General features: G+C 38.1%; 1 protein-coding gene across 1 annotated transcript; it reads right to left on the bottom strand.

The window, feature by feature from the left end:
• Positions 1–1,086: 1,086 nt before the first annotated feature.
• On the bottom strand, positions 1,087–21,050 carry rnf144b (ring finger protein 144B). The gene is made up of 8 exons (XM_007550512.2): positions 20,756–21,050; positions 14,175–14,419; positions 10,467–10,571; positions 9,294–9,354; positions 6,376–6,589; positions 4,065–4,194; positions 3,303–3,392; positions 1,087–2,056 (listed from the first exon to the last, which is right to left on the bottom strand). Exons 2-8 carry the CDS (start codon positions 14,343–14,345, stop codon positions 1,880–1,882), a joined length of 948 nt encoding a protein of 315 aa, XP_007550574.1. The 5' UTR covers positions 14,346–14,419; positions 20,756–21,050; the 3' UTR covers positions 1,087–1,879.
• Positions 21,051–23,086: the final 2,036 nt, after the last annotated feature.

Genomic DNA, 23,086 nt, shown 5'->3' with positions numbered 1-23,086 from the left:
ACAAACCCCCTCAAGTCTCACGTTGTAGAAGAAGACAATATCCAAAAGTCACGTGTTACACAGTTTACAGTCTGCTGCTTCAGTGTTTGATTCTTTTTTTTAAGTCCAGCTTATAGAAATTGTTTTGCTTCCAAAATCAGGTATTTGCATCTTTCAACATTTTTCATTAAATATTTTAATTTTTTTCTTTTTACTGATTTTAGCCTTTGCGCCTCACAGTTTTAATGGGTTCAGTTTATAGTTTGTTAAACCACTTGATTCATTCAGAAGAGCAGTGCCTTGCAAATAAAACAGTTTTTTCATTCAGTCATGTTGCTATGACGAACATTAAGTATTTTATAGGAAGCTTGCAGACCACAATTAGAACATGGGACAAAAATTATGTTGTTTATAAAGATTTTTACAAATGAAAATATGAAAAACGTCACCCTCTTTTACAATAATAACCTAAGTTAAAGTCCGGTGTCACCTCGTCAGCAAACACAGATGTTCTGTGAAAGCCTCAAAGGTTCATTAGTTCCTGGAGACCAAACAGAGTCATAAAGACCAAGGATTACATTTGCTTAAAGCAGCTTATGTCAAAGAACAGAGCTTTGTTTGGAGCTTTGTTCTTTCCATCTGCTAGTTTTAGGAAATATAAGATCTAAATGGAAATAGAGCTTTGATTAAATGAAATCAATCGCAGCATATCTGTGTTTTAGAATGGCCTAGTCAAAGTCCAGACCTAGCTAAAACTGAGAATCTGTGGCTAGCTTTAAAATTTATTTTCCCAAATGCTCTTCATCCAGTCTGAGATCAGGTGAATGTGCACAAGAATTGGCTAAATTTCAACCCGCAGATGTGCAAAAGCTGAAGACTATTAGGGTAATTGATTGCTATAAATTTCCCTTTATTTGTGTGTGCATGTGTACGTGTGCGTGCGTATGCGTGTGTGTGTGTGCGCGTGTTCATGTGTTCATGATTGAGCTGATCAGAGTTCTTATCCCAGCACATAAATACTAAAAACAAACCCAGGAAGTAAATCTGTTGAAGGTCCTCTCCCGGTCTCCATTTCCTCTCCCGTAATGAGAAACAAACCGTCAGATCCAACTTTTAGGGGGTTTTTTTATTTGTAATGGTGCATTTAGAAAACGCTGAAACATCAACAGAAAAAGTAGAAATGACATAACAGACAGATAAATCATAAATATTAAATTAACACGTTTTGCAAAGTACAGGTTTTATATTACAGCCTTTGGTCTGGAACATAAGTCAGGTGGAAACGCCCATAAAGCCCTGCTTATTACATCTCATCTCCATACAGACTTACATCATTTGCCTTCACATATTAAGAACATTTTTATATCACCTAAAACTTCTCCCATGATTACATCTGCAGTCTATTTTTTTTTTTTTGCATAATAAATCAGCAGAATGGAAGGCAAAACGAAACGGACCGAGCAGCTGACACTGCAGAGAGGCACCTGAGCCCTTAACGCCTCTGGTTTGGCATCATTGATGTTTGGCACATGAGGGTGGCTTTGCACTTTCAACTGGATGTGTGTGTGTCTGTGTGTGTGTGTGTGTGTACAGAGGAGCGTTGCAGAAAGAAAAAAATAAAAGAGTCCTGTGCAGGAAAACATTCGAGTCCCAGGCGTCCAGTTCCACTGCCACGGTAACCGCTGCAAGGCGACGGACTTACATTCCACATATTTACACAGAAACAGTGATTTATTTAATGAAGGCAGCCCGCTGAAGGCTCCGCAGTCTTTAGAGAAAAAAAAAATAAAATAAAATAAAATAAAAGTTTATTTCCAAAGTTCTTCCAGCAGTTTGCACCTTCTGGTGTTCATGAGGCCAGTGGAGTCATCCCGGTTCAGGCACATGGGGGCTGAAGCTGCTATGACGATGAGGAGGAGGGGGGCTCTGGGAGGCCGGGATCTCTCTTCCTCTTCTTCTTCTTCTTCTTCCTGCTGCAGGGTTTGCACATGCAGCACAGGATGCAGGGCGACGCCAGCAGGAGGAGCGGAGACGTCACCAGGACGATGATGCTGACCCCCACCAGGATGCCCACCACCTGGTCCACAAAGACAAGCTGCTATGAAACATGCATTAAGCCAGGGGTGATCAAAGTGCGGCGCAGGGCCGCTCGTGTTGATGCAGATGGATGGTTTTATTTATTTTATCTTTTAGGTGACATTTTCTCAGAAAAAAAAAAATTCTTATGTATTTTCCAGGCATATCGCTACTCTGATTTGAGTAAAATGTCTGGATTCTTTTAATAGCACAATCAGGTAACTATGTAACCTTCAGTTTTATAAATGCTGAATATATCAAACATAACTTAAAAGAAATTTGACTTCTTGTTTTAGCACCTTGAAATTGGGTGTGTGTCACTTTAAAAACCTCAGCAAGTTGCCGCCTTAACACGCCACCTAATTAGTAAACATGAGCATAATGAAACAGCTTAGAGGCTAAAGCATTGAGACTGAGGCTTTTTAATCAGGACAGAGTAGTCTATTAGCATGTTTACATGTTGGAATGGTCCAGTCAAAGTCCAGACCTAAACCCAATTCAACTTCTGAGGATAGATTTAAAAATATATTCACAGATACTTTCCATGCAATATGGGCTTCCCTTATTTTAGAGCCAAAATTGGTTCTAAAAAAAGCACGCCACACTTTTCTGGTTTTTATTTTGTTAAAATATATTCATGCTGGTATATAATTTTCCTTTTAACATCACATTTATGTTCTACTTTGTCACATAAGAATCTGATATAATATACAGGAGTTTGTGGCAAAACATGAGATAGCTCATGTTGACGTCTCCTGTAACAAAGCTGAAGGTTGGAAAAATATCACATATTCTGGTCAGCCGGGTCGTCATCGGTGTTGCATCTAAATTTAGAGCATGTTGAATAAACACAGCGGCCTGCATGTCGAAGCAAAACGTGTATGGGCAAAACAACAGAGCTCAGAGCTGAAGGGAGTTTAGAGCAGAAAGCGGGACGCGTCCCGTTCACTGCAGGGCGGAGTTTGGACGCTTAAATAGAAACATAGGATCTGATAGACGAGGGCTGAAAGCAGTGCTTCTTTGGCTCCTAAATAAAGAGAACCGCGTCATGGAAATTTTACTGCTTTGCTTCAATTTCTGTGGTGAGAACTTGTCTCTGACAGAGAGCGGAAACAAACTCTATAAAAGCTGAAGAAGGGTTATGATTCCAGGGGAGGGGAGGCTCAGAACCTGGGCGGCTCACACTCCTGCCTCTGAAGGCTAATCCGCACTAACAATGACCTGAAGGAAACACAGTGTGAGCTCACCTGGGTCCGGTTCCACATCACAGAGGCCCTGGAGTGTCCCAGCTTGTTTCTGCAGGGGCCCTTATCGTAATGCCTCAGGAAAATGTCCCCCTGCAGGGAAACACGGGACGTAAGCACCAGTTACAGATGAGTGTGTTCAGAACCGTGCAGAGCTGGGCAGGAACTAGTTACACTTACACAGTTTACATGAGTACGTTTTTGGCAAAAAATGGTCCTTTTGCTATGCTGTACTTTTTACTTTTACTTGAGTAACTTTATTATGAAATATCGCTACTCTGATTTGAGTAAAATGTCTGGATTCTCCACCCACTGGAGTCACTTTAAAACTCGTTTTAATCAAAAATTCACCAGACAAACACACACCGGCAGTTTTTGCCAAGTTTCATAAGTTTTACGTTGAAATAAATTTGATTTGGAGAAATGTTTCTTTTTCCTGATGCTGTTGTTTTGAAATTATATTATTTACATGAATTGTATTCATCTTGGTCTTTGAAATACCACAGAACTCTATATTTGGCTCCGTCTGAAGATGATTTGAATATTAGATGATTCATGTGTTCACCAGTTAGTACTTGAGTTTCCTTTTAATACTTTTTTACTTTTACTTGAGTAAAAACATGTTGAAGTAGCGCTACCCGAGGACAATCTTTGGGTACTCTACCCACCTCTGGAACCATGTCAGCAATTGTTTTGTGTGTGTGTGAGTGAGTGTGCATGCACGTGTGTGTGTGTGTGCGTGTGTGTGTGTGTGTGGCCACTCACGTCCAGATTCTGCAGGCAGTACCAGCAGAAGGTGTGTTTGCAGCTCTTGCAGAGCATCTGTGCACAGCCCTGGTTCCTCTCGATGTAAACGCCACACATGGGGCACTGCTTGATGGACTCCTCCGGGTCGCTGTGGAGAACCAGGCGTCAGGCACACAGATAACCGTTACTGTCATAATTCATCTATTAATTTGATAACAACAACAAAAACAGCACATTCTGCACATTTTTCATTCAGCTACAGAAGTTGTTCTATACATTAGAAATACATTAGATGATGCCAAAAATAATAATAATAATTTGAATCCTTTTTAAAATAAAAACTGAATTTTATTGCCCAATATGCAGCAGCAGCAGCAGCAGCAGCAGCAGCATTCTTTCAGTGTAGTAAAGGATGAATCTGAAGTTAAAACAAACTTCTAAGATCAACATGTGAAAATCTCAGGACTTTCTGCTGGACTGAACATCAACACATGTGTTACTGATCTGCTGATTATTATTGTTTTGATTCACTGATTAATAACCGATTACCAAAAGTTGATGAATAGATTTTTTTTCAGCAGAATTTGAAATGGATGAAGCTAAAACTGCCACTTGAATTTTATGTAGAACATAATTACATCAAAACATTTTTATAAATCTTAAATGCAAAATGGATGTTTTTTCAACGCTTTGGCTTAATTATCGCTCTGACTATGTTGTTCTTTCAACAAATTTTCTTTTTTTGAATCTGCATTCTCCAGTTAACGATTAATCGATCACTAAATTCGTTCATGATCATTCCAATATTTGGTTCACCATGATTAATCAGTATTCCGTTTTCGGGAACATGGGGCTTCTGCACTCCCACGACAAAGTGAAATCTGGATTTATGGAGGAGTTGAGACTTGCTCTGATTGGTCAGGACAGCAGCAGAATCAGGGAAGGACTTTGAGAGTCTGTCGCTCTGCTGGGTCGGCCATTGTTCTGATTACTGTGGATTTAGAAGTTAAAGAGGAAGAAACCCGAGCAGTAGAGCTGTAAAGATACAGGATATAAAAATAAAACAATGAGGAGGGGGTGGGGGTAAGAAACGCATGCAGGGGGAATCTCTGGAGTATTTTTAAAAAATGTAGGAGTTTTACAACAAAGCGTCTAAGTGAAGTATGACATTGTTGAGCTAAACTCTGTAGGGGAATTTCCTTCACTTTCTTTATCTTCCTCAGCACTCGGCCTTCACTGCAGCCTCTAACACACCCTGTGCCCTCCAGGCCTCCTCCTCCTCCCGTTGGCACAGAGACAATGAAATTCCAGTTTAACTCAGTGGCTCCCTGATGACATCAGCCAGGCTGGCACAGCCACAGCAAGGCAGATTATGCAGCTGTACACTAGCACACTGAAGGCTCTGCTGAGGAATACCAAGCTATTAATGCTGAGATAATAGATTTATTCAGCGCAGGTCCCATCGCTGGGCTCAAGGGAAAAACAAATGATCTTTTTAACATTTTCAGTGTGCTGGAAAATGCGGCCAGATTTAGCTTAAGTTGTTTTGCGTAGAAATGCCACCACACTCTTCACTTTTCAGATTTTTATTTATATTTTTCTTTTACATAATCATGTAACCCTCCCACCCCCAAAACACTGCAAATACACAAAATCTTACCAATTATTTTTATCTAATTTCTAGTGCTAATATCTCAGTACACCTCAAATTAGACAAAACTAACTTTCAAGTTACTTTGTAGAAATATATAGGAGCTTTTTAATACTTGAATGTGGGTAAAATTGTACTAAATTAATGGCAGATTATCTCACTTATAACAGGACATTTTCTCATGCTATAGGTGAAATAATCTAGCAGTGGAACTAGACTAAGGAGTTGTTGATCTAAATCAATCTCCTACGTCTTGCTGGAAAGTTACCTGTATGTTAACTTAGTCTTATTTCAAGTATGCTGAGATATTTGCACTAGAACTAGATAAAAACAAATATTTAGTAAGATTTTGTGTTTTTTGCAGTGTTTTGGGGAGGCTACAGGCTTATTAAAAAGAAAAATAGAAATAGAAATCTGAAAAGTGGGGAGTGCATTGGCATTTCTATGCAAAATAATTTAAAGCTCTGTCACTGGGAGCATTAAAAACATCATTTGTTGTTTATCAAGATATTTGGACTAGGAACTAGATTAAAAATAATTACTTGCGTTTTTGCAGTGGACACTTTAAAGTATGTGACTGTAACATGACTTAATGTGAAAAAAGTTTAAAGTAGGCATGGTGCTGCGACGTTTTGAAACTTCTTCTATGAGCAGCTGAAACCAAACCAAGTGACTGACCTGCTTCCAGGGGACTGCAGGGGTAGCATCATGGGCTGGCCCTCGGGGCAGGTGTGGCCCTCCAGCCAGGGGCCCCTGCAGCTGGAGCAGAAGACAGTGTGACAGGCGGGGCAGGCCACAGCGGCGGGCCGACCCTCGGTGCTCGCCTGCACACTGCACACCGCCTGACATTCAAGCACCGGGCACCACGCTTTGCTGGGGTCCAGCTTCACACCTGGAGAGACATACGGACAGGAAAATATGTATAATACACAGAATCTAAATATTCTTTAACATTTTCATCCCTTGTTTCCAAACAGATTAACTCGGCTACAGGACAAGCTGCCACTGCATTTTCTGAATAAATGCAGAACACAGAAAAAACATGGAGAAAACTTTGGAAACTGCAAAGAAAGAATCAAACACTCTAAATTAAGAATCGCTGAGACTAATATCTGCAGTAGGCGTGGCTGCATACAAATAAAACATATTTGTTGGGTTCTGTTAGGTTTGATGTCGAACCTGTAATGCTGCAAACGCATTCTTTTACAACAACAAAAGGATCTGATCATCCTGTCCAGACAACACTAAAACATTCACAAAATGAACCAAAAGATTGATCAAACCTGAGTGAACTTTAAAGGGTGAATAATCTGTTTTTAATCCCCATCAGGTCGAATTTTTTGGTGATGTGAAGCTGCAGATTTAAAGCTGACAGTGATCCAGCAGTGCTGGACTTTGTCTTCAGTTGTATTCTGTAATCTTTGAGGATTACGTCAGTGTAAATAAATACTCCTGTTAGATAGTTTTGATTGCTTAGCACTTACAAGTAACAATGGACAAATAAAAAGCTTCAGTTTAGCAGCTCCTGTTTAATACAGAGGCACTTTGGAGCTACACAAACACATTAGCATTCCCATGCTAGCAACTGTTTGCTGGACTATAAAACAGAGAAGTTCCCCCATATTTCATTTTTTTAGTCGATGTATGAAGTTATCAGATAGGCTTAGACCAGATGGAATAAATTTGGAACATATTAATTTATTTGGCAGAGACAATGCATATTAATTAACATTTCTGTAAATGTGCCAGAAATAGCTAAAATGCTATTTTTCAGCTGTTGTCTCTGGACAAAGAGCATTTTGTCTTGCTAAAAATAAAGTTCATACAAAAGAAGTTTATAGATACCTCCTCTTTTAATTTGAATCTGGATGATCTTTCTATAAAGTACAACTATGTGTATGCTGATGAGTTCAACATTGTTTGCTAACAGAAGCTAGTCAGAAGTAGTGCTAGCTATGGTGTCCAGTATGATATTCTGTTAAACCTTAAATAGAAAGCTGTTGTAATCAGACAGAACCTAACACTTCTATCTTTTTGTTTTGAGCAAAGTCAAATAGTCATTAATATATTAAAATAAAGTATCTATAATGACGATAATATACAGCAGCATATTGTATGTGCATTTACAGTCATATTTAATAAATTAGTATATGCTTTCAGATGAGACTCGTTTGTCAGAGTAAAAATACCTTTAACCTAATCCCTGCGAATACAAAAACTCGTATCCAAATTTTTGTTTAGTTTCTTCTGTTTGGTCATTTAAAAATTTTTTTGTCCAGTTTTGAATTACAAAACTAACTTACATGCAACTTATCAACAAGATATAGTAGCTTATTTTAAGTAAATAATTCTTAAATATTGATAAGTACTAGTTCCACTGGCACAATTTTTAACTAACAAGATATTTTTGTCCACGTTGTCAATGAAGAAAGTGTACTAAGATATTTGCACTAGAAGACAAAAATACTTTGGAAGATGTGTTCTTGTAGTGATATTAAAAATACTTTTCATCAAGGTTATATTTATGTATTCATTTTTTACTGGTCTGATTTAATATGCAAGTTCTAAATTTGAGGTTTTCATTACCTGTAAGTGGAAAATCATCATAATTAACAGAGATAAAGGCAAACATCCGTGTGTGTGTGTAAGTAAGCTATATAATGCGTTTCATTTAATGATGAAGTGTGTGAAATAAATGAGGCTTTTCAATAATATCTTTCAGCTACAAGTATTTTCCAGGCTTCTGGAAACTCCTGAACATCTTATGTTTTATAATAGCTGTGAAATAGATCACATTTTATCTTTTGCATTTTAGTTTTGTGTGTTTCTTTCATGACATGGAGCAGTGTATCTGAAGAAATGGTAAAATATTGAAGGAGAATAAAGATAATGCTAACACTCTTAACAACGTGTGAAATGACAGATCAACTGGGCTAAAAACACTTAGCTCATTATCAGTGTTACAATATCCACAATTACAATAAAACTGCAACTGTAAGATGAGAAGTAACAAGCAAAACTGGAGGTAACCGAGAACAAAACAAAATCACTTTATTCTTTTGAATATAATTTCAGAAGAAAATGTAAGCCACATGATCACACGTGCATTAAAAAATGCAATACAAATATTTGAATGTCAGTTTGTGCTTTCGCTATGAATCATAATGAAGGGAGTCGTTGCAGCCAAGCAGCACAGCAGCCAGTACTTTGACCTTTGTTTCGCTTCCAATAATTCGAGTCTCATGATCCGCAGCAAGAGTAAACAATACCAGTTATTGGCTCCACAGCGTACTGTTACCGTACAGCTGGAGAGGAGCAAAATACACCTGCATCACAAACTGTTCTTGGCTTGCAAATAATAAATGTCATCAGAAAGTTATGTGAACAGTCTCACTTCTCAAAGAAGTTCACCGAGTGGGCAAAATTATTATTATTATTTTTTTTTAATGTTCTGGCATTTCAGTGCAACGCAGGATAATAAAGTTATTTCTAAAAAAAAAAGAAAAAAAAAAGAACAGCACACTGTGGAGTATTAATAATGAAGTTCTAATGTTACTTCAGGTTTCTAGAAGCATCCAGGATGTGACAGTGCTCACCTCTCTCAAACTTCAGGCGCTGATACAGCTCCACCTGGTACGGAGCTACTAAACTGGCAATCTGCAATCAGAGAGAGAGAGTGCAACCCGAGTCAGACCCATGTTTGATGGCATGAAGACCACACATACCAGAGAAACACACACACAACACACATGTGTTTAGATCCAGGTGTTTTTCAGATCCATTCTGTGTTGGGCTGCATTTGCCACTAAATGCATTTTGTATTAACTTGTTCTGTATATTTTTCAGTGAAGTTCTATTGGTCATAACATATGAATATGCTGCTTGTTGCTGTGGTTTAGTTTTTTTTTTCTCTCTCTCTCTCTTTCTCCAACTGTGGAATCAGATTTCTACAAGCTAATGTTCTCTCTCTTCTTTCTATCCTCTCACCATTCAGACAACAATTTTGAGAGCCACACAATAGACATCTAATAAAAAATGAAAAGAAAAACATTTTGAAAGCTGGTTTACAACAAAGGCAATAAGCACTGTGCAAAATTAGCATAGTTTATTTCCCCAATTTGTAAGTGTAAAGCTAAAGTGATGTGTTTTTCATTGCAAGACTGTTTTTAAGCAGCAGCTTGTGAGTCAGCCTGTTTCAACATCTTTTTTTGGAGTATCATTTTCATGCTTTCATCTAATGTTTGGTTCAACATCTCCTCAACTTAACGTTGCCACTGAAACACATAACAGTTCACTTTGTAATATCATTAAAGCAAAAATATTGCCACCTTAGCAAAACATTGGGCCAAGTTATTTTTTGTCAAAAGTGATTTTCTTGCCTAAATGATATTTTGGTAAGAAAGAGGTGGTGAAAATATATTTATATTCATAAAAAATATCTGGTAAAATTTAGCAACTTCTGGTTTCTTAAGAAATGTGGCTGCAAGACAACAAATCTGGAAATGTCCCGTGATTAAAAAAGGAAAGAAAAACCCGAAACCCAAAATGATGACTACCTGCTTTTTACAGACAAGCATGTTTTGTATACAAACATGTAAGATGGTAGGAATAAATGTATCCATCGCACATTTAATTTAATAAAATATGTTAAGCGTAGCATACTTCCTGGTTAGGGACAGCAAATTTCAAGGGACCCCAGAGCCCACCCCACACAGCCGTCTCTGTGCCACAACTGTCTTAGTTTGGTTCTTCCAATTTACAGGGCATACCTCTGAGTCGAGCAGCGCTCCGGTTATTGGGCAGGCCATGTCCGGACAGGTGATCGGAGCGCCCCCGCCCTCCATCACGGCCAACTGGACGTACTGTTGCAAACACTGGAGGGGACAGAAAATGCAGCAAAGTGAGATGTATTATGTTTTGGTGCAACAATTGCAGTTTTCTGACAGATCACTGATCTTTAAAAACCCTGACCTGCTGATTCCGACTTTGGTTGATGACTATTTATGTTTTGTCTAAAAAGTAGCTAAATATAGCAACAATGACCCTGTTTAAAGGACGGCAATCCATTGAACGTCGTTTCTATTAACATATTTACATACCAATGTTCTAATTACAATCTCCGTTTACACAGAAACAGAAGAGATGTGAAAATTGTGTAATTCTGTCACCATGTCACAAGTTGGCGCTATGGTCTTTAAAAACTCTGCCTGAAAGCCACCACAACTAATAAACATTCAAGATGGCAGAGAACCTGTTTCTATGGACAGACAACTCGTCGTAGAAAACCACCAAATTTCAAGTCATTGTTGATATTTTATTCTTCTGTGGTTTTTAAAATTATAGGCAGCCACTATATGTGCAACTTCTGATTCTAGTTATTCTGCGCATGATTCAGGGATTCCCCGGAATAATAATAATAAAAAAAAATCTATTTTTGTCGATTTTTTTTACACAACGGAGACCAAAATGTTTTCAAACCATTGAACTCTGAAACCTGTTGTCAAACTGCAGCATTGTCAGAGAAAACATTTGTCGTCATGTAAATGAACAATACGAACGCAACAAAACATTTCCCAGGGTTTCTATAGGTTTAACCAAGTCCAATTTAAGACCATTTAAAATCATTATGAATGGAATTTAAGACCTGTTCCTCCACATCACCTGTCATTGGACGCAGAGATAAATTTGCACTTACCCATAACAAACGCAAAAAGACAGTTTGCCAGCTAGCTAGCGAGCGCATGTTAGCATTGAATTATAGGTAGCCTCAACCATAGATATAATACATTTTTTATTGTTTAATTATAATGTCTATGGCCTCAACCCTCTTGAGTCACAGAATGCAGTGCAGACAAAATCTTTTGCCTGACAGGAAAAAAAAATGCATACGAAAAAATAGTTTTGTCAAGACTAAATTTAAGACCTGTGATTAACATTTTAAAGGCCAACTTCCTTTAAAAGTAATGTAAGAGATTCAAAGGCCTAAATTTTAGATAAATTAATTTAATATTTTTAAGGACCAGAAAACGTGTGAAAAGGACCAAAGTCACCTAGTTGGCAACAGAGAAGTGACGGGTGTTTACATGACCTGGTGGGCTGGTCCGTCGGCAGAGCAAAACGGGACAGTAGCTGATTCTCAGACCTTTGTGAAGGTAGATAAGATCAGTGGATAACATTGGTTTCACATGTCCAAAATTAAGGAAATCTGGGCCAATTTATTGGTGCACCCCAAGTCTTATGCACTGCAGAAGACTCACAAATGCCACGCCTTTTGAAAAACAAAAAAGTCATTATTGCATCATAACAGCAAATCATCTAGAAACACAAAGGAAGCAGTTAAGGAAATGAAGTGTTGTGAAAGTTTGTAAGTCTGACAAAGGCGTTTTTAGCATCCACATGCCAAAAGTCAAATGTTGCCTCAACTGTGAATTCTAGAAAGGAATGAGGAACTACATAAAGATTGCACAAATACAAATTCAGTTTGAGGAACAGAAGAAGAAGAAGAAGAAAAAAAGTCTTTGAATATTACATTTCTGTGGAAGAAGACAAACAAAAAGCCTGAGTGGAAGTTTGACATGAGTTAATAAACGGAGTGGGACCAACACAAGCCTTCTGCTATCTGACAGCAGAAGGCTCAGGGTATTTGTGATTTACACAACAGAGATAATCTGAATGTACTGGCTCCATTTCACTTTTCTTCCTTCTTAAAACAACGCCATACGTAGGCGCTGTTTTTGGTTTCTGCGACCTTGTGCGTCCAAATCCAGGGAGCTGGGACAGAGATTAGCACCTGCTAGTGGATTCTCTGACGGGAATCCACTCAGTTTGGAACAGATGGGACGCCAACATCTGGCCTCCACTCATAAATATTACAGCTCTGTCTTCTAAAAATAGCGCTACTGATCTCGTAACAAGTGTGAAAGCGAAACTCTGCCGATGACTGGGAGCCGGTGAACACAGTCAGCAGCTGGGAGAAATCTGAAAAATTCCACGGACAAGTTAAATGGAATAAAACAGGCGAGGGAGTGCCAGAACCTTCATCTCACCAAAATGGAAACGCCTGATACGTGCCAATAAATGGCTTTATTTTAGGGAGCAGAAACTGCGTAAAAATAATCACTGAGCGCGTTTGTTTTGGATCGCTTTTGGAACACCTTCGCTGCCAACACTGCAGCAAAAGAAGAGCGCTCTGAAATTGTATGCAGTAATAACACCCTGTTCTATTTACGTTGCTCTTCAGGAGTTTACGCACACTTACTGCTGAAGCCAGAAGTTTACATGCGCCAAACGAAAACGCATGCAGTTAACTCAAATGAGTCGGTTAACCTATCAGACGTTTCTAAAGCCATGACATCATCACCTGGGCTTCTCCTTGTCGTTTAAGGAGATAGAAATCATTGTGGATGTAAACTTCTGACTTTAAAGGAATAATTGTCTGACATATTATTTCTCTCATTGTGAGACATTGAGCAAACAGAAATAATTTAGGTACCGGTAATTCGAACTGATCTAAAACAAGAGAGGTTTGGTCTAATTTAATTTCAGACAATGAGAAAAAAAAAGGTAGACGTGTCATTTTATTGTGTGAATGCGAACTTCTGGTTTCTGCAGTATAAGCACTGATGTCAAATTCATTTGTGATTCTTTGGTGATGCATTTAAACAGTTCTTCGTAAAGGTGAACTGATAAGAAAACACACAGCTTCAGTGACGACAAACACAGCAGATAAAGGTCTGGGTCAGGTTAGGAACTTAATGTGTAATCTGCTTCCTCTATTCCAAAACCAGTTATATTGACATGTACTCTGTTAAAGCTTCAAACTCAACTCTACTGCATGGATCATGTTGAAAGTTAAAAGAATTTAAAGGAACTCCAGCTTTATTCAGAAGAAGAGTGTTTTGGATGTGCTGCCTTGACTGTGGTGATAGAATGTTATTGGAAACAGAAAGTGTGTGGTTTCTCTGGAACTTAAAGCTGCAGTATGTAACTTTTACAGAAATAAGTTGTTTTTTTCCCCCACATTTGTTAAAACCGTCACCATGTCGTAACAGTGTGTTATGAGACAGATCATCTGTGACAAGATCAATCTTCTGCACCTCCTCTCTGAGCTGCTACTGCCGTCTGAAGAAATGCATCATTCCTGACCAAAAACAACCAATCAGAGCCAGGAGGAGGGTCTTAGCGCTGTCAATCAAACTCTGGCACACGCTGCTAAATGTGCTGACGGCGGAGAAACAACTTACTGTTGCAGTTTAGTTTTAACCTTGTGTGTATTCTGGGAAATCCACAATAAATTCAAACAAGTGCACCAGATTCTCTTTTCAAATTAATAGAAGTTGGTTCAAATGCATCACTAAAGAAGCAAAGCCAGTATGCCAATTATTAAAAATGTTTGAAAACTTCTGGTCAGAAGCTTGTGTGCTGTGAATCCTAGAATCCCTTCCTCAGAAGTTGGACATGTCATCGGCACTGCTTACCGCTGTGCAGAACATGCACTTGCAGCCCTCCAGTTCATTGATGGCTTCGAGCGGCTGCAGGCTGAGGCACAGCTTGCAGAACACATCCTGGCTACTCGGGGCACAGGCAGCGGCCATCACTGGTGACGGATCCCTGTCTTCCAGGTGAATAGAGGGACTCCTGCTGGCCATGGTGGGAGGAGGCAGGGCGGCTCTAGGCCTTCCGCTGGCCTTGACGATGACGATGATCTACGGTTGCCATAAACCTGGAAGCAGAAATGAAACGGATTTATTCATGTACAACTCCGCTTCCTTCCTCTTTAGACCGATTCTGTAAAGTTTACCAACTCTGATGGTTTTCCATGTGTCTGTATAATCACCTTTCCCAATATATGATGTCATCTTTCAGACCAGAGGTCTGTGTTTAGCAATCCTAAAGTTATTAGGCATCACTTTAATCATTCTGAGTGTAAGAATTAATCATATGTTGTATCATCTATATTGTTTCTTGTCTTGTCCAAGAAACAGTTAAAAATACATTTTAAGAGAACAAATCAACATTATGTTGAAAATTCTTGGGCAGTTTTGTATCACAGTTGAGGTCCTGTTTTCTAAATTCTGTACAATTGTTTTCTGTTCAGTGAACTGTAGTTAGAGGAGTTCACAAGTCATTTTGACCAAGTCCAAGTTAAGCAAGTAAGTAAAGTCAACGACTGAAACTAACATTTTCTCATCACATTCCAAACATCTAGGTCACCTGACCGCTAACCCTCTATCGCTGTAGGTTTGGTTTCCGGCACAGCATTTTTGTAATCACCTTTCAGTCCAATATTTATTAAGTTATGTTTCAATTGTTTAACATTTAATTTACCAACCAAAAATCAGTTGAAAGCTGATTTATGTTATTTAGAAAGTTGTTTAAATCTAATATGTACCCCATTAGAAATATAAATAGACCTTAATGTTGCAAAAAATAATAAGTGTAAATGATTAAACCAGTTCAAATTTGATTTCCAAATGAATCAAACAGTATGTTTGATTCATTTAGTTAACTTAGTTAAGCACTAAGTTAACTTTTATCCCCATCTTCATACTGCCCTCTTAATATGCTGCACTAAACATTGTCTTGATTCTCTTCTTTTTAATAATATTGGGAACTATTTTCTAAATCCAACTTGTTCTCAACCATAAATAATAATGTTCAAATTTAAGATATATATGACAAAATAATAAATGAAGCTAAGTGTTGTAAGTGATGAGCAACATTAACAGTGATAACATTTAAAAATATACACAAAACATAGCAAGTTTACTTAAGAAACACTGCACATTATCACATTTGTCCAAAATATACTGTAAAATATAATATTTGTAAAGAAAACACCAAGCCTATTCTAATACATACCAGACATCAACAAAAACAGGGGACGAGCTGTCAGTTACCAGTTACTATGGTAACCACCCACTGCCAAGAGCAGCATAACAGAACTTAAAACACTAAAGAAACATAGAAAAAATAAAATCAAAGAACAAATTTTTGACAAACATTGTTACAGTAAAACCCTGTTGCATGTTTTTTGTAGATAAAAATGTAACGCCGTCATGTCGCCGCGTGTGTGGACAATAAAAAATCTGGTTTGTTAAAACTCATTACAATGAATCATAATAACGTTTAAATACATATGTGGGTGATTCTTTTTTTGCGGCAACATTCCATGTCTCCATGTTTTGCTTACAATTATTTTTTGTAAAATGTGCCAAATATTTACAACAAAGTATTTTAATTATATATTTATATGTTTGCCATTATTCAAATATAAATGAAATGCCTTTTAAATATTATTTTGTTCTTTACATACCTTTTTGGTGACCAACATGCTCAATTTCATTGCGTCCCCAGTGCAATGTAATAGACTTCCTCATGAAGTTTAAACTATAAAATATATATATATATATTTATGTTTTTCTTCAATAAGTTGATTGACTGGACTAAACATTATTTTAATATGCAATTGAATCTGTTGAAACTATTTTTCTTATTTGATATTTTCTTCATATTATACATGTCCCAGTAGTAACTTTCCACCCTGTTAGGATTTTTCCTTTTTGCCTTCAAAAAGTCTAAAATTCCATAAAAACCATTTAATGTAAGTGACATCAATTGGTTTTGAAGTAAATTCAACCATGGAAAACAAAGTAAGCTTCAACTGTCACTATCTCTGTACTTTTTCCTATCTTAAATATGTTAAATCTGTATGAGTAAAGCTTAAAGTTCCATCTTGTTAGGATAGATTGTGAAAAAATGTTTATTCAGTAGAATTTAAAAAAAAACATTATATTAGATTTAGTCATTAAAGGTTTGTTATTCTGTTGAAAGTTAACTAGCTAAATGTTCACCACATAAAGAGCTACAGGTAGATTAGTCAGAAAAGTTCCACCCTGTTATGTTCCACCCTGTTATGTTCATGAACCAAACAGGGTGGAAATTAGGGTGAAAAATAATCATTTTGAGTAAAATACAAAATGTCAGATGATGGAATACAGTTGCAGAGTAGTCTGAGGTATTAACCGATGTATTTGCCATTTGTCTGTTTTCATTTCACTAGTTGCCCCCATTGACTCCTGTGAGGGGAACACTGAGTACCTGTCATGGGAAAATCCACTACAGGGATGTCACCTGTTTTTGCCAAATAGAGCCAGGACAAATACTCTACCTATACTTTGACTTGAAAGAGGCAATTCTGCAACCAATGATGAAAATCGTCAGATTTTAGAATCGGAGACATTAATTTTCCACCCTGTTATGGGACAATCCACCATGTTATGTTCTATTCCACACATGTTTTTATTAAATATTGTTACAGAAACATTAAGTACTGTGAATTTTTCTGTGCCATGTTGGGAATTGAAGACCAATAAATGCACATATTGATATAAATTTTTAAAATTACCAATATTTTCAATGCTGTCAGTAATAATGAGTAAAAAAAAGTATTTTCTTTACAATACAGACATAAATGATTCGTAACTACATGATGTGTTACAATTTCAAAAATAAAACATTATATAGTAAAAGGGACACACTCTTTTTAAGAAAAAGTCATTATTTTTCTAAATTTACATGTTTAACTATTTGTGGTCTATATGTAAATGTTCATAACAGGGTGGAACACATTCAGAGACAATGGTGAAAAAAAACACCTGTAATTATTAATTTATCCAATCCTGAGCTTGCCCATTATTAATTTCTTATTGTTAAACATGTCAGTGTTGTAACACAATATTTAAAACTTAAAACATTAATACTTTTTTTTTCAAATGTTCTGAAGCCGAAATGTTGCCGCAAAACAAGAATCACCCATGTATGAAGCTTAATATTTGCTCCAGAAAAAGATGAATCTCCCTTGCCATGAAGACCTTGCTTTGACCAAAAGGCATTTCCTTTATTTAACAGAAAAATCAGTAAGTCCTTGAATAATGATTTGTATAAATTATTACAAATCATTATTCAAGGACTTACAGATTATTTTTTTCTTCAGTTCTTAAGAAAGTCAAGAAAATGGCTGCTGAAGCTTTGTCCCTGTCACTTGATGGTTCTGTTTGTAGCTTAAACAAACAGAAGCCTCTCACTTCTGTTTGTAAGTGAGAGGCTGTTTAAAAGGCCCTTGAACATAGGAAGTGGTTGATGCAGTGCAACACTTCCAAACTCGTGTACGTGTTGCTGTCGGTGCAGGGTTGAGCGGTGTAATGTGGGCCATTCTGGCCACAGACTGTGAGGACAGCTGTAATGATCCTTTCAATAAGAAAAGATCATCAAAAGCAAAACCTAAAAGATTCCTGTGCAAATGTTGACAAGTACCAAATATCTGAAGCCTATAATTGATTTTTATGGGGTGTTTTTTTTATATTGCCATATCAGGCTGACATGACCTGTATTTGAGGTTCACAGTTTACAATGTAGATATGAAGCAGATCAGGTGTAACGTTGAGCTAAAAGCCCAAACAGCTGAAAAGATGAGCTGTCCAATCTCATTGATCTTTGCTCCAAAGAGCTGGGTGCCTATTTGCATCTGACACAGGGAATGAAATCTACCCTCTGGGCGAAACCAGGTCCATTTATATGTGACCTGATTATGTGGTTATTATTTGCCTCTCAAGTCTGAACATGGATCTGGGAATAGCATCAAACCCAACTTAATCACCCTTGGAAAATCAGTAGGGTTTGGCAAATGTTCCACTCTGTGACCAGGCTAACTACTATTAGCAGTACAAGTGGCGCATGTATCGTTTTACATGTTCACAAATAGAAATAATGGCACACAAGCTGACAAAGTACAAAAACATAAACTGGATTCAGCCCAGAGTGGAATTTGGGGTTAAGGTTAGTGAGGAAAATCAATTTGTCCCTGTTGGAATTCTCACTTCAGAGAGCTTTCCTATCCCAAGCTGAGGACCTTGAAGTATAAATTGTTTTAAAATGTCTTGACCAAATGGTGGTCCTTGTACACCTGATTGTCTAAAAGAACAGGAAATTGTTGCAAAAACTTTGAGATCCAAGCTCTCTCTTCCTCCGGGAACCAGCTCAGTCAAGTTTAGGTGCAATTTGGAGGTGTGTGCCCTTCCCACCAGCTAGGAGAACTGCAGTGCAGCACAACTTGCTTGTGCAAGCTGCCTAAAAGCTGTTGATTTCAACCAAACTCTCAAGATCTACAGGTTGACACACCTGAGTCTGTGTCTTCGTAGATAAGCTAAGCTAACGTGTGATTGCTAGCATGAGGAATGTACTCTGCAAACAGCTTGACTGGAAACGGTTTTAGCCACTCCGTTTGTAACGCTTTAATCAGTGTACTACAAAATGAAGGGTAGAAAAAATAAGTTTTATATTATACTCCAGCCCTAAGCCCCAACAATGGCAATATAAACAGCTTTTCACCTCATAAAGGGTTCTAAACGTCATACAGAGGAATTCTTTCTTGGTAAGAAAAACAGATCTTTTGTTAATAGTTGACAGAGGGCAAGATAATTCTATCTTGGACGATAGATCCGGACCATCTCCAAAGGACAGAGCCCCACCCAAAAACAACAAATCAGTCCTCTGTTTTCAAAAAAACATGAGTAATAAAGTCATAATCTGGGATTTGCACTTAATCCCGAGAAGGACTGCGGGTTGGACTCGAAACAGGGTCACACAGGAAGCTGCTGTGTTAAAAACAAACTGCAGCCCGAGCAGCTGCTGAAATCACAAACTGCCTTGAACACGCTATGAAAGTTGGCAGGAAACTTCTGCAGCAGTTCGACCACTGCAGCCAGTTTTTAGGCTGAACGCTCCAATATTATTATTATTAATATTATTATTTTTATTGTTATTATTATTATTATTATGGGTTATTAGCGATCTGCAGTTGCTTTACATGCGGAACAGCACCTTTTCTGCCCAGTCACGTTTTAATTTCCTCCCGTACTTCCATGCGGACCAGCTGAGGCGTCTGCTATCATCACGCCACAAAGTCTGCTAGCTTGTCCCATCCTGCCTGGGCCCTACAACCAACCCTGTGGTCTCACGCTGGAAAATAACAGCCTTCATTCACTTTGCCTCCCTCCATGGAAACTCCCCTTATGTCATTATTAATACAGTGGAGCTTTTGTTCAGGAGAAACTTTACAGTTGAACTTGAGATAACATCGGTGGGCAATCTGTCAATAGGGCAGAGCAGCTTCGATGAAGCAAACCGAAGGTGGTCTTTAAAGGACCTGCGCCTGCAGAATGCAACCCTATTTTAATGCAACAATGCAATCAGATGGTTAATGTTGGACGGATTTCCATCCAAATGTCTGCAGAAAGGCTGCATTTCAGCCTGGAGGCCTTCAGAAGTCTGATTGCATCCAGCCCCTCCATCTGCAAACATTCCAGCTCACACCACTGCTACAGAATGTCTTATATACAGCCTTGTGTGCAAACTGGGTTTTCTTCTGTTTAGATGAAATAATGATTAGTGTTCAGTCAGATGAAGGTCTGGATGGGAATGCTACTGAAGCTGAAAGAGGTCAGAGGAGTTTGGGGGGCATCAAAGCATCATTGTTAAGGCCGGGACGGAAAACCAGATCAGCCTGGTGAGAAGCTGCTGCTGCTTTTGCACAGACAGCCACTGTGCCGCAGCAGGAGGCAGCTGTGTGCGTGTGTGTGTGTGTGCGTGTGTAGCAGAAATCATATGGCATCACTTTCACTGCTGTGTTCACACACGTCTGTGTAATTCAGAGGCGTTCTAACCTAATAATTTGAATGTTTATTTACTTTGAGAGAGACCGATACACGATCACATAACACAGCATAATACTGACTTACTGAAGAAGGAAATGAAAGTGGAAATAAATTAGCATCGATCATGTCTGCCAGCATCGGTTGCTTGTATTTATAGCCACATATATTTGACTAATATCATCACAAAAGAAAGGGGGGAAAAAATCTGTATATTTTTGCGAATACAAACTAAATACATCTGCGTTTTTAAAGCTCGCGCTTTCACACAGATCAGAACTGGCAGACGTGATTTTTTTGTACATATATCATTCTAGTAGCTGGAAATGCGTTAAAAGCAGACCTACCTTGCCTAAGGTGTGGGAGCAGCTTCCAGATCCGCAGCCGCAGTGCTCTCAGAGGAACATATGTTGATAAAAGAGTCTGCCTCTGTCATAACCTGCTGCTAGCCTGTAAAGCTCCCGCCGCGGCCCTGGACACGATCTTCCTCACTGAACTGGAGTTTGATGGAAGTGGAAAAACATCACAGCAGCCCCGCGGCTCCCCCCGTCAGGACCGTGTCTCCGTGTGGGAGCTCTGCCTCCGCGGTCTGAGCCCATCCAGGAAGCTCCGCTCGCTCTCCACTGAGCTCAACTCACGACTGCTCCTGCTGGTTGACTCGCTCAACTCACTCAACACTTGCTGCTTTCAAGTGCTGTCCGGAGAATTCAGACACTACGTATGACGACTACCCCATTGCGTTTAAAAGGGCAGTTTTATGTGAAAATCGACTTGTTTTAACTTTACATCGTGTTTATAATGTTAGTCCATGATCAAAAACATACATGGAGTTTTAATTTGATTATTTTAGGCATGTTTGAGAAATCCATTAATGTCCCCAGGTATCCATTCCAGGGGAGACTAAAATGTCAGAAACTATTGCTCTCACCGAGCGACATGTTTTCCAAGAAGCTCCTCCTCGAAACTGCTGTTTCCAACTCGAGTTTCAGAGAGGACTCTTCTCCCCGACACCCCCACTCAGCTTCTTCAGAAGGCAGCAGCAAAGAGAAAACATCTGGTCCAATGAACAAATCCTGAACTCATCATACGAACTACTCAGTGAAATGCTGGTGAAAATACACTAAGTTAAAAGATTACAAGAGGAGCATTGTTGTAATGATGTGCTCAGAGTATCAGAAAGAGCAAGAGCTTTTTAAAGAGACAGACCTAATTTCAATGCATTAAAATGGAAAACCAAATTCCTTTGAAGTCATGTTTAACATATACAGCACTTTTATAATAACTGAACATAGTATAGTTACTTTTTTGTGCTATGAAATGGCACTATGTGCCTAGAAAATACCTAATACCACCCCTTTAATTCATCCTAAAAGGATTGCTCCACATGTTTTTATCATTATGTTTTTATCATTTTATCATTTTATTTTATCAAATAAAATGAACAAAAATACACAGTTTTGCTGAGTTTGAATGAGGATGCACTTTAAAATAAAGATAAATTGTACATTCTACTTTCAAAATTTGATTTGGCTACAAAAGTAGATACATTAAAAAGTAACAAAACTCATCAAGCAAATAATTTTGTTTCAGGATCAATAGTGGCATGATGTTTTAAGATTACAGCAAACTCTTTTTTGGCCTTTTTTTGTACAGTCCATATACAATTCATTTAAAGCTTGCTGCTTGTGCTCAGAGAACCAGATATCCTACACATGAAACAGAAGCTCCTCATAAAGAGGTTCAAAATGTGGACATGTCTGTTTCAGCTACAGCGGCAAACTCAAAGTCATTGAACATAGAGTACGAATTAGTTCTTACTCGACATAACAGAAAAGAAATCAATGCTGCTGAATATGAGCGTCCCTCTACTTTCTGCACATTTGTGGATGGGTTGTTCTGCAGAGATAAAGTCGCCTTGCAGTTACTGATTCACTGGAACTTGAACTCCTTTATATATGTCATGAAATTTCCAAAATCAAATGTGAAGTATAGTTTGGCTAAAAATGGTTTGCGTGAAAGCAAAAGCAAAAGCAAAATGAGGACATGGGTGGCTTATGTGTAAGGAAGGAAATACAGTTTAATTGATAACAGCATTTCTGTACAGAAAACAAATGAAATACAAAATGTTGTACAGAAAACCCATAAAATAACTATTAAAATCAAATGGCAATAAAATAAAAAGTATAATATACCACAAAAACAAATTAAAAATTATTGTTCCACGATAAATTTGCTGGATCTCAGAGCAGCCTTTAATACAATTGCCCATAACAAATAGCCTGAGGGTTTTAGCTACTACCTTTGGTTCTGCATTAGACTTATTTACTTCCTAATATTTATGTAGAATGAATATTTCCCATACCAGAATTTTTCTGGCAAATAAGTTCACCTCTAAGATTGCTTGTATAACTTGAGGGGCTCCACAGGTTTCAGTTCTGGATCCATTTTTGTTGCTTTTGTTGCCCAATCCTCTATTGTTTGTAGTAGATCAGTAACTGACTTTCCAGCAATTACCTTTTTTGAATACCAAAAAGACTGAGACGATGATCATAGCCCCGAACTATAAACAACCTCAGTCAGGCTCTTGCTTTTTTTTTTTGTTTTTTTTGTTCATCGACTAAGTCATTTGCAATCTGGTGTATAATCCGTGTTCTTCTTGAGCTTTGACTCACATGTAA

Source organism: Poecilia formosa, unplaced genomic scaffold, assembly GCF_000485575.1.
Source record: "Poecilia formosa unplaced genomic scaffold, Poecilia_formosa-5.1.2 Scaffold36, whole genome shotgun sequence".
Lineage (NCBI taxonomy): Eukaryota > Metazoa > Chordata > Actinopteri > Cyprinodontiformes > Poeciliidae > Poecilia > Poecilia formosa.
Note: the sequence above shows the minus strand (reverse complement) of the source record. Positions and strands in the feature narration are given on the sequence as shown.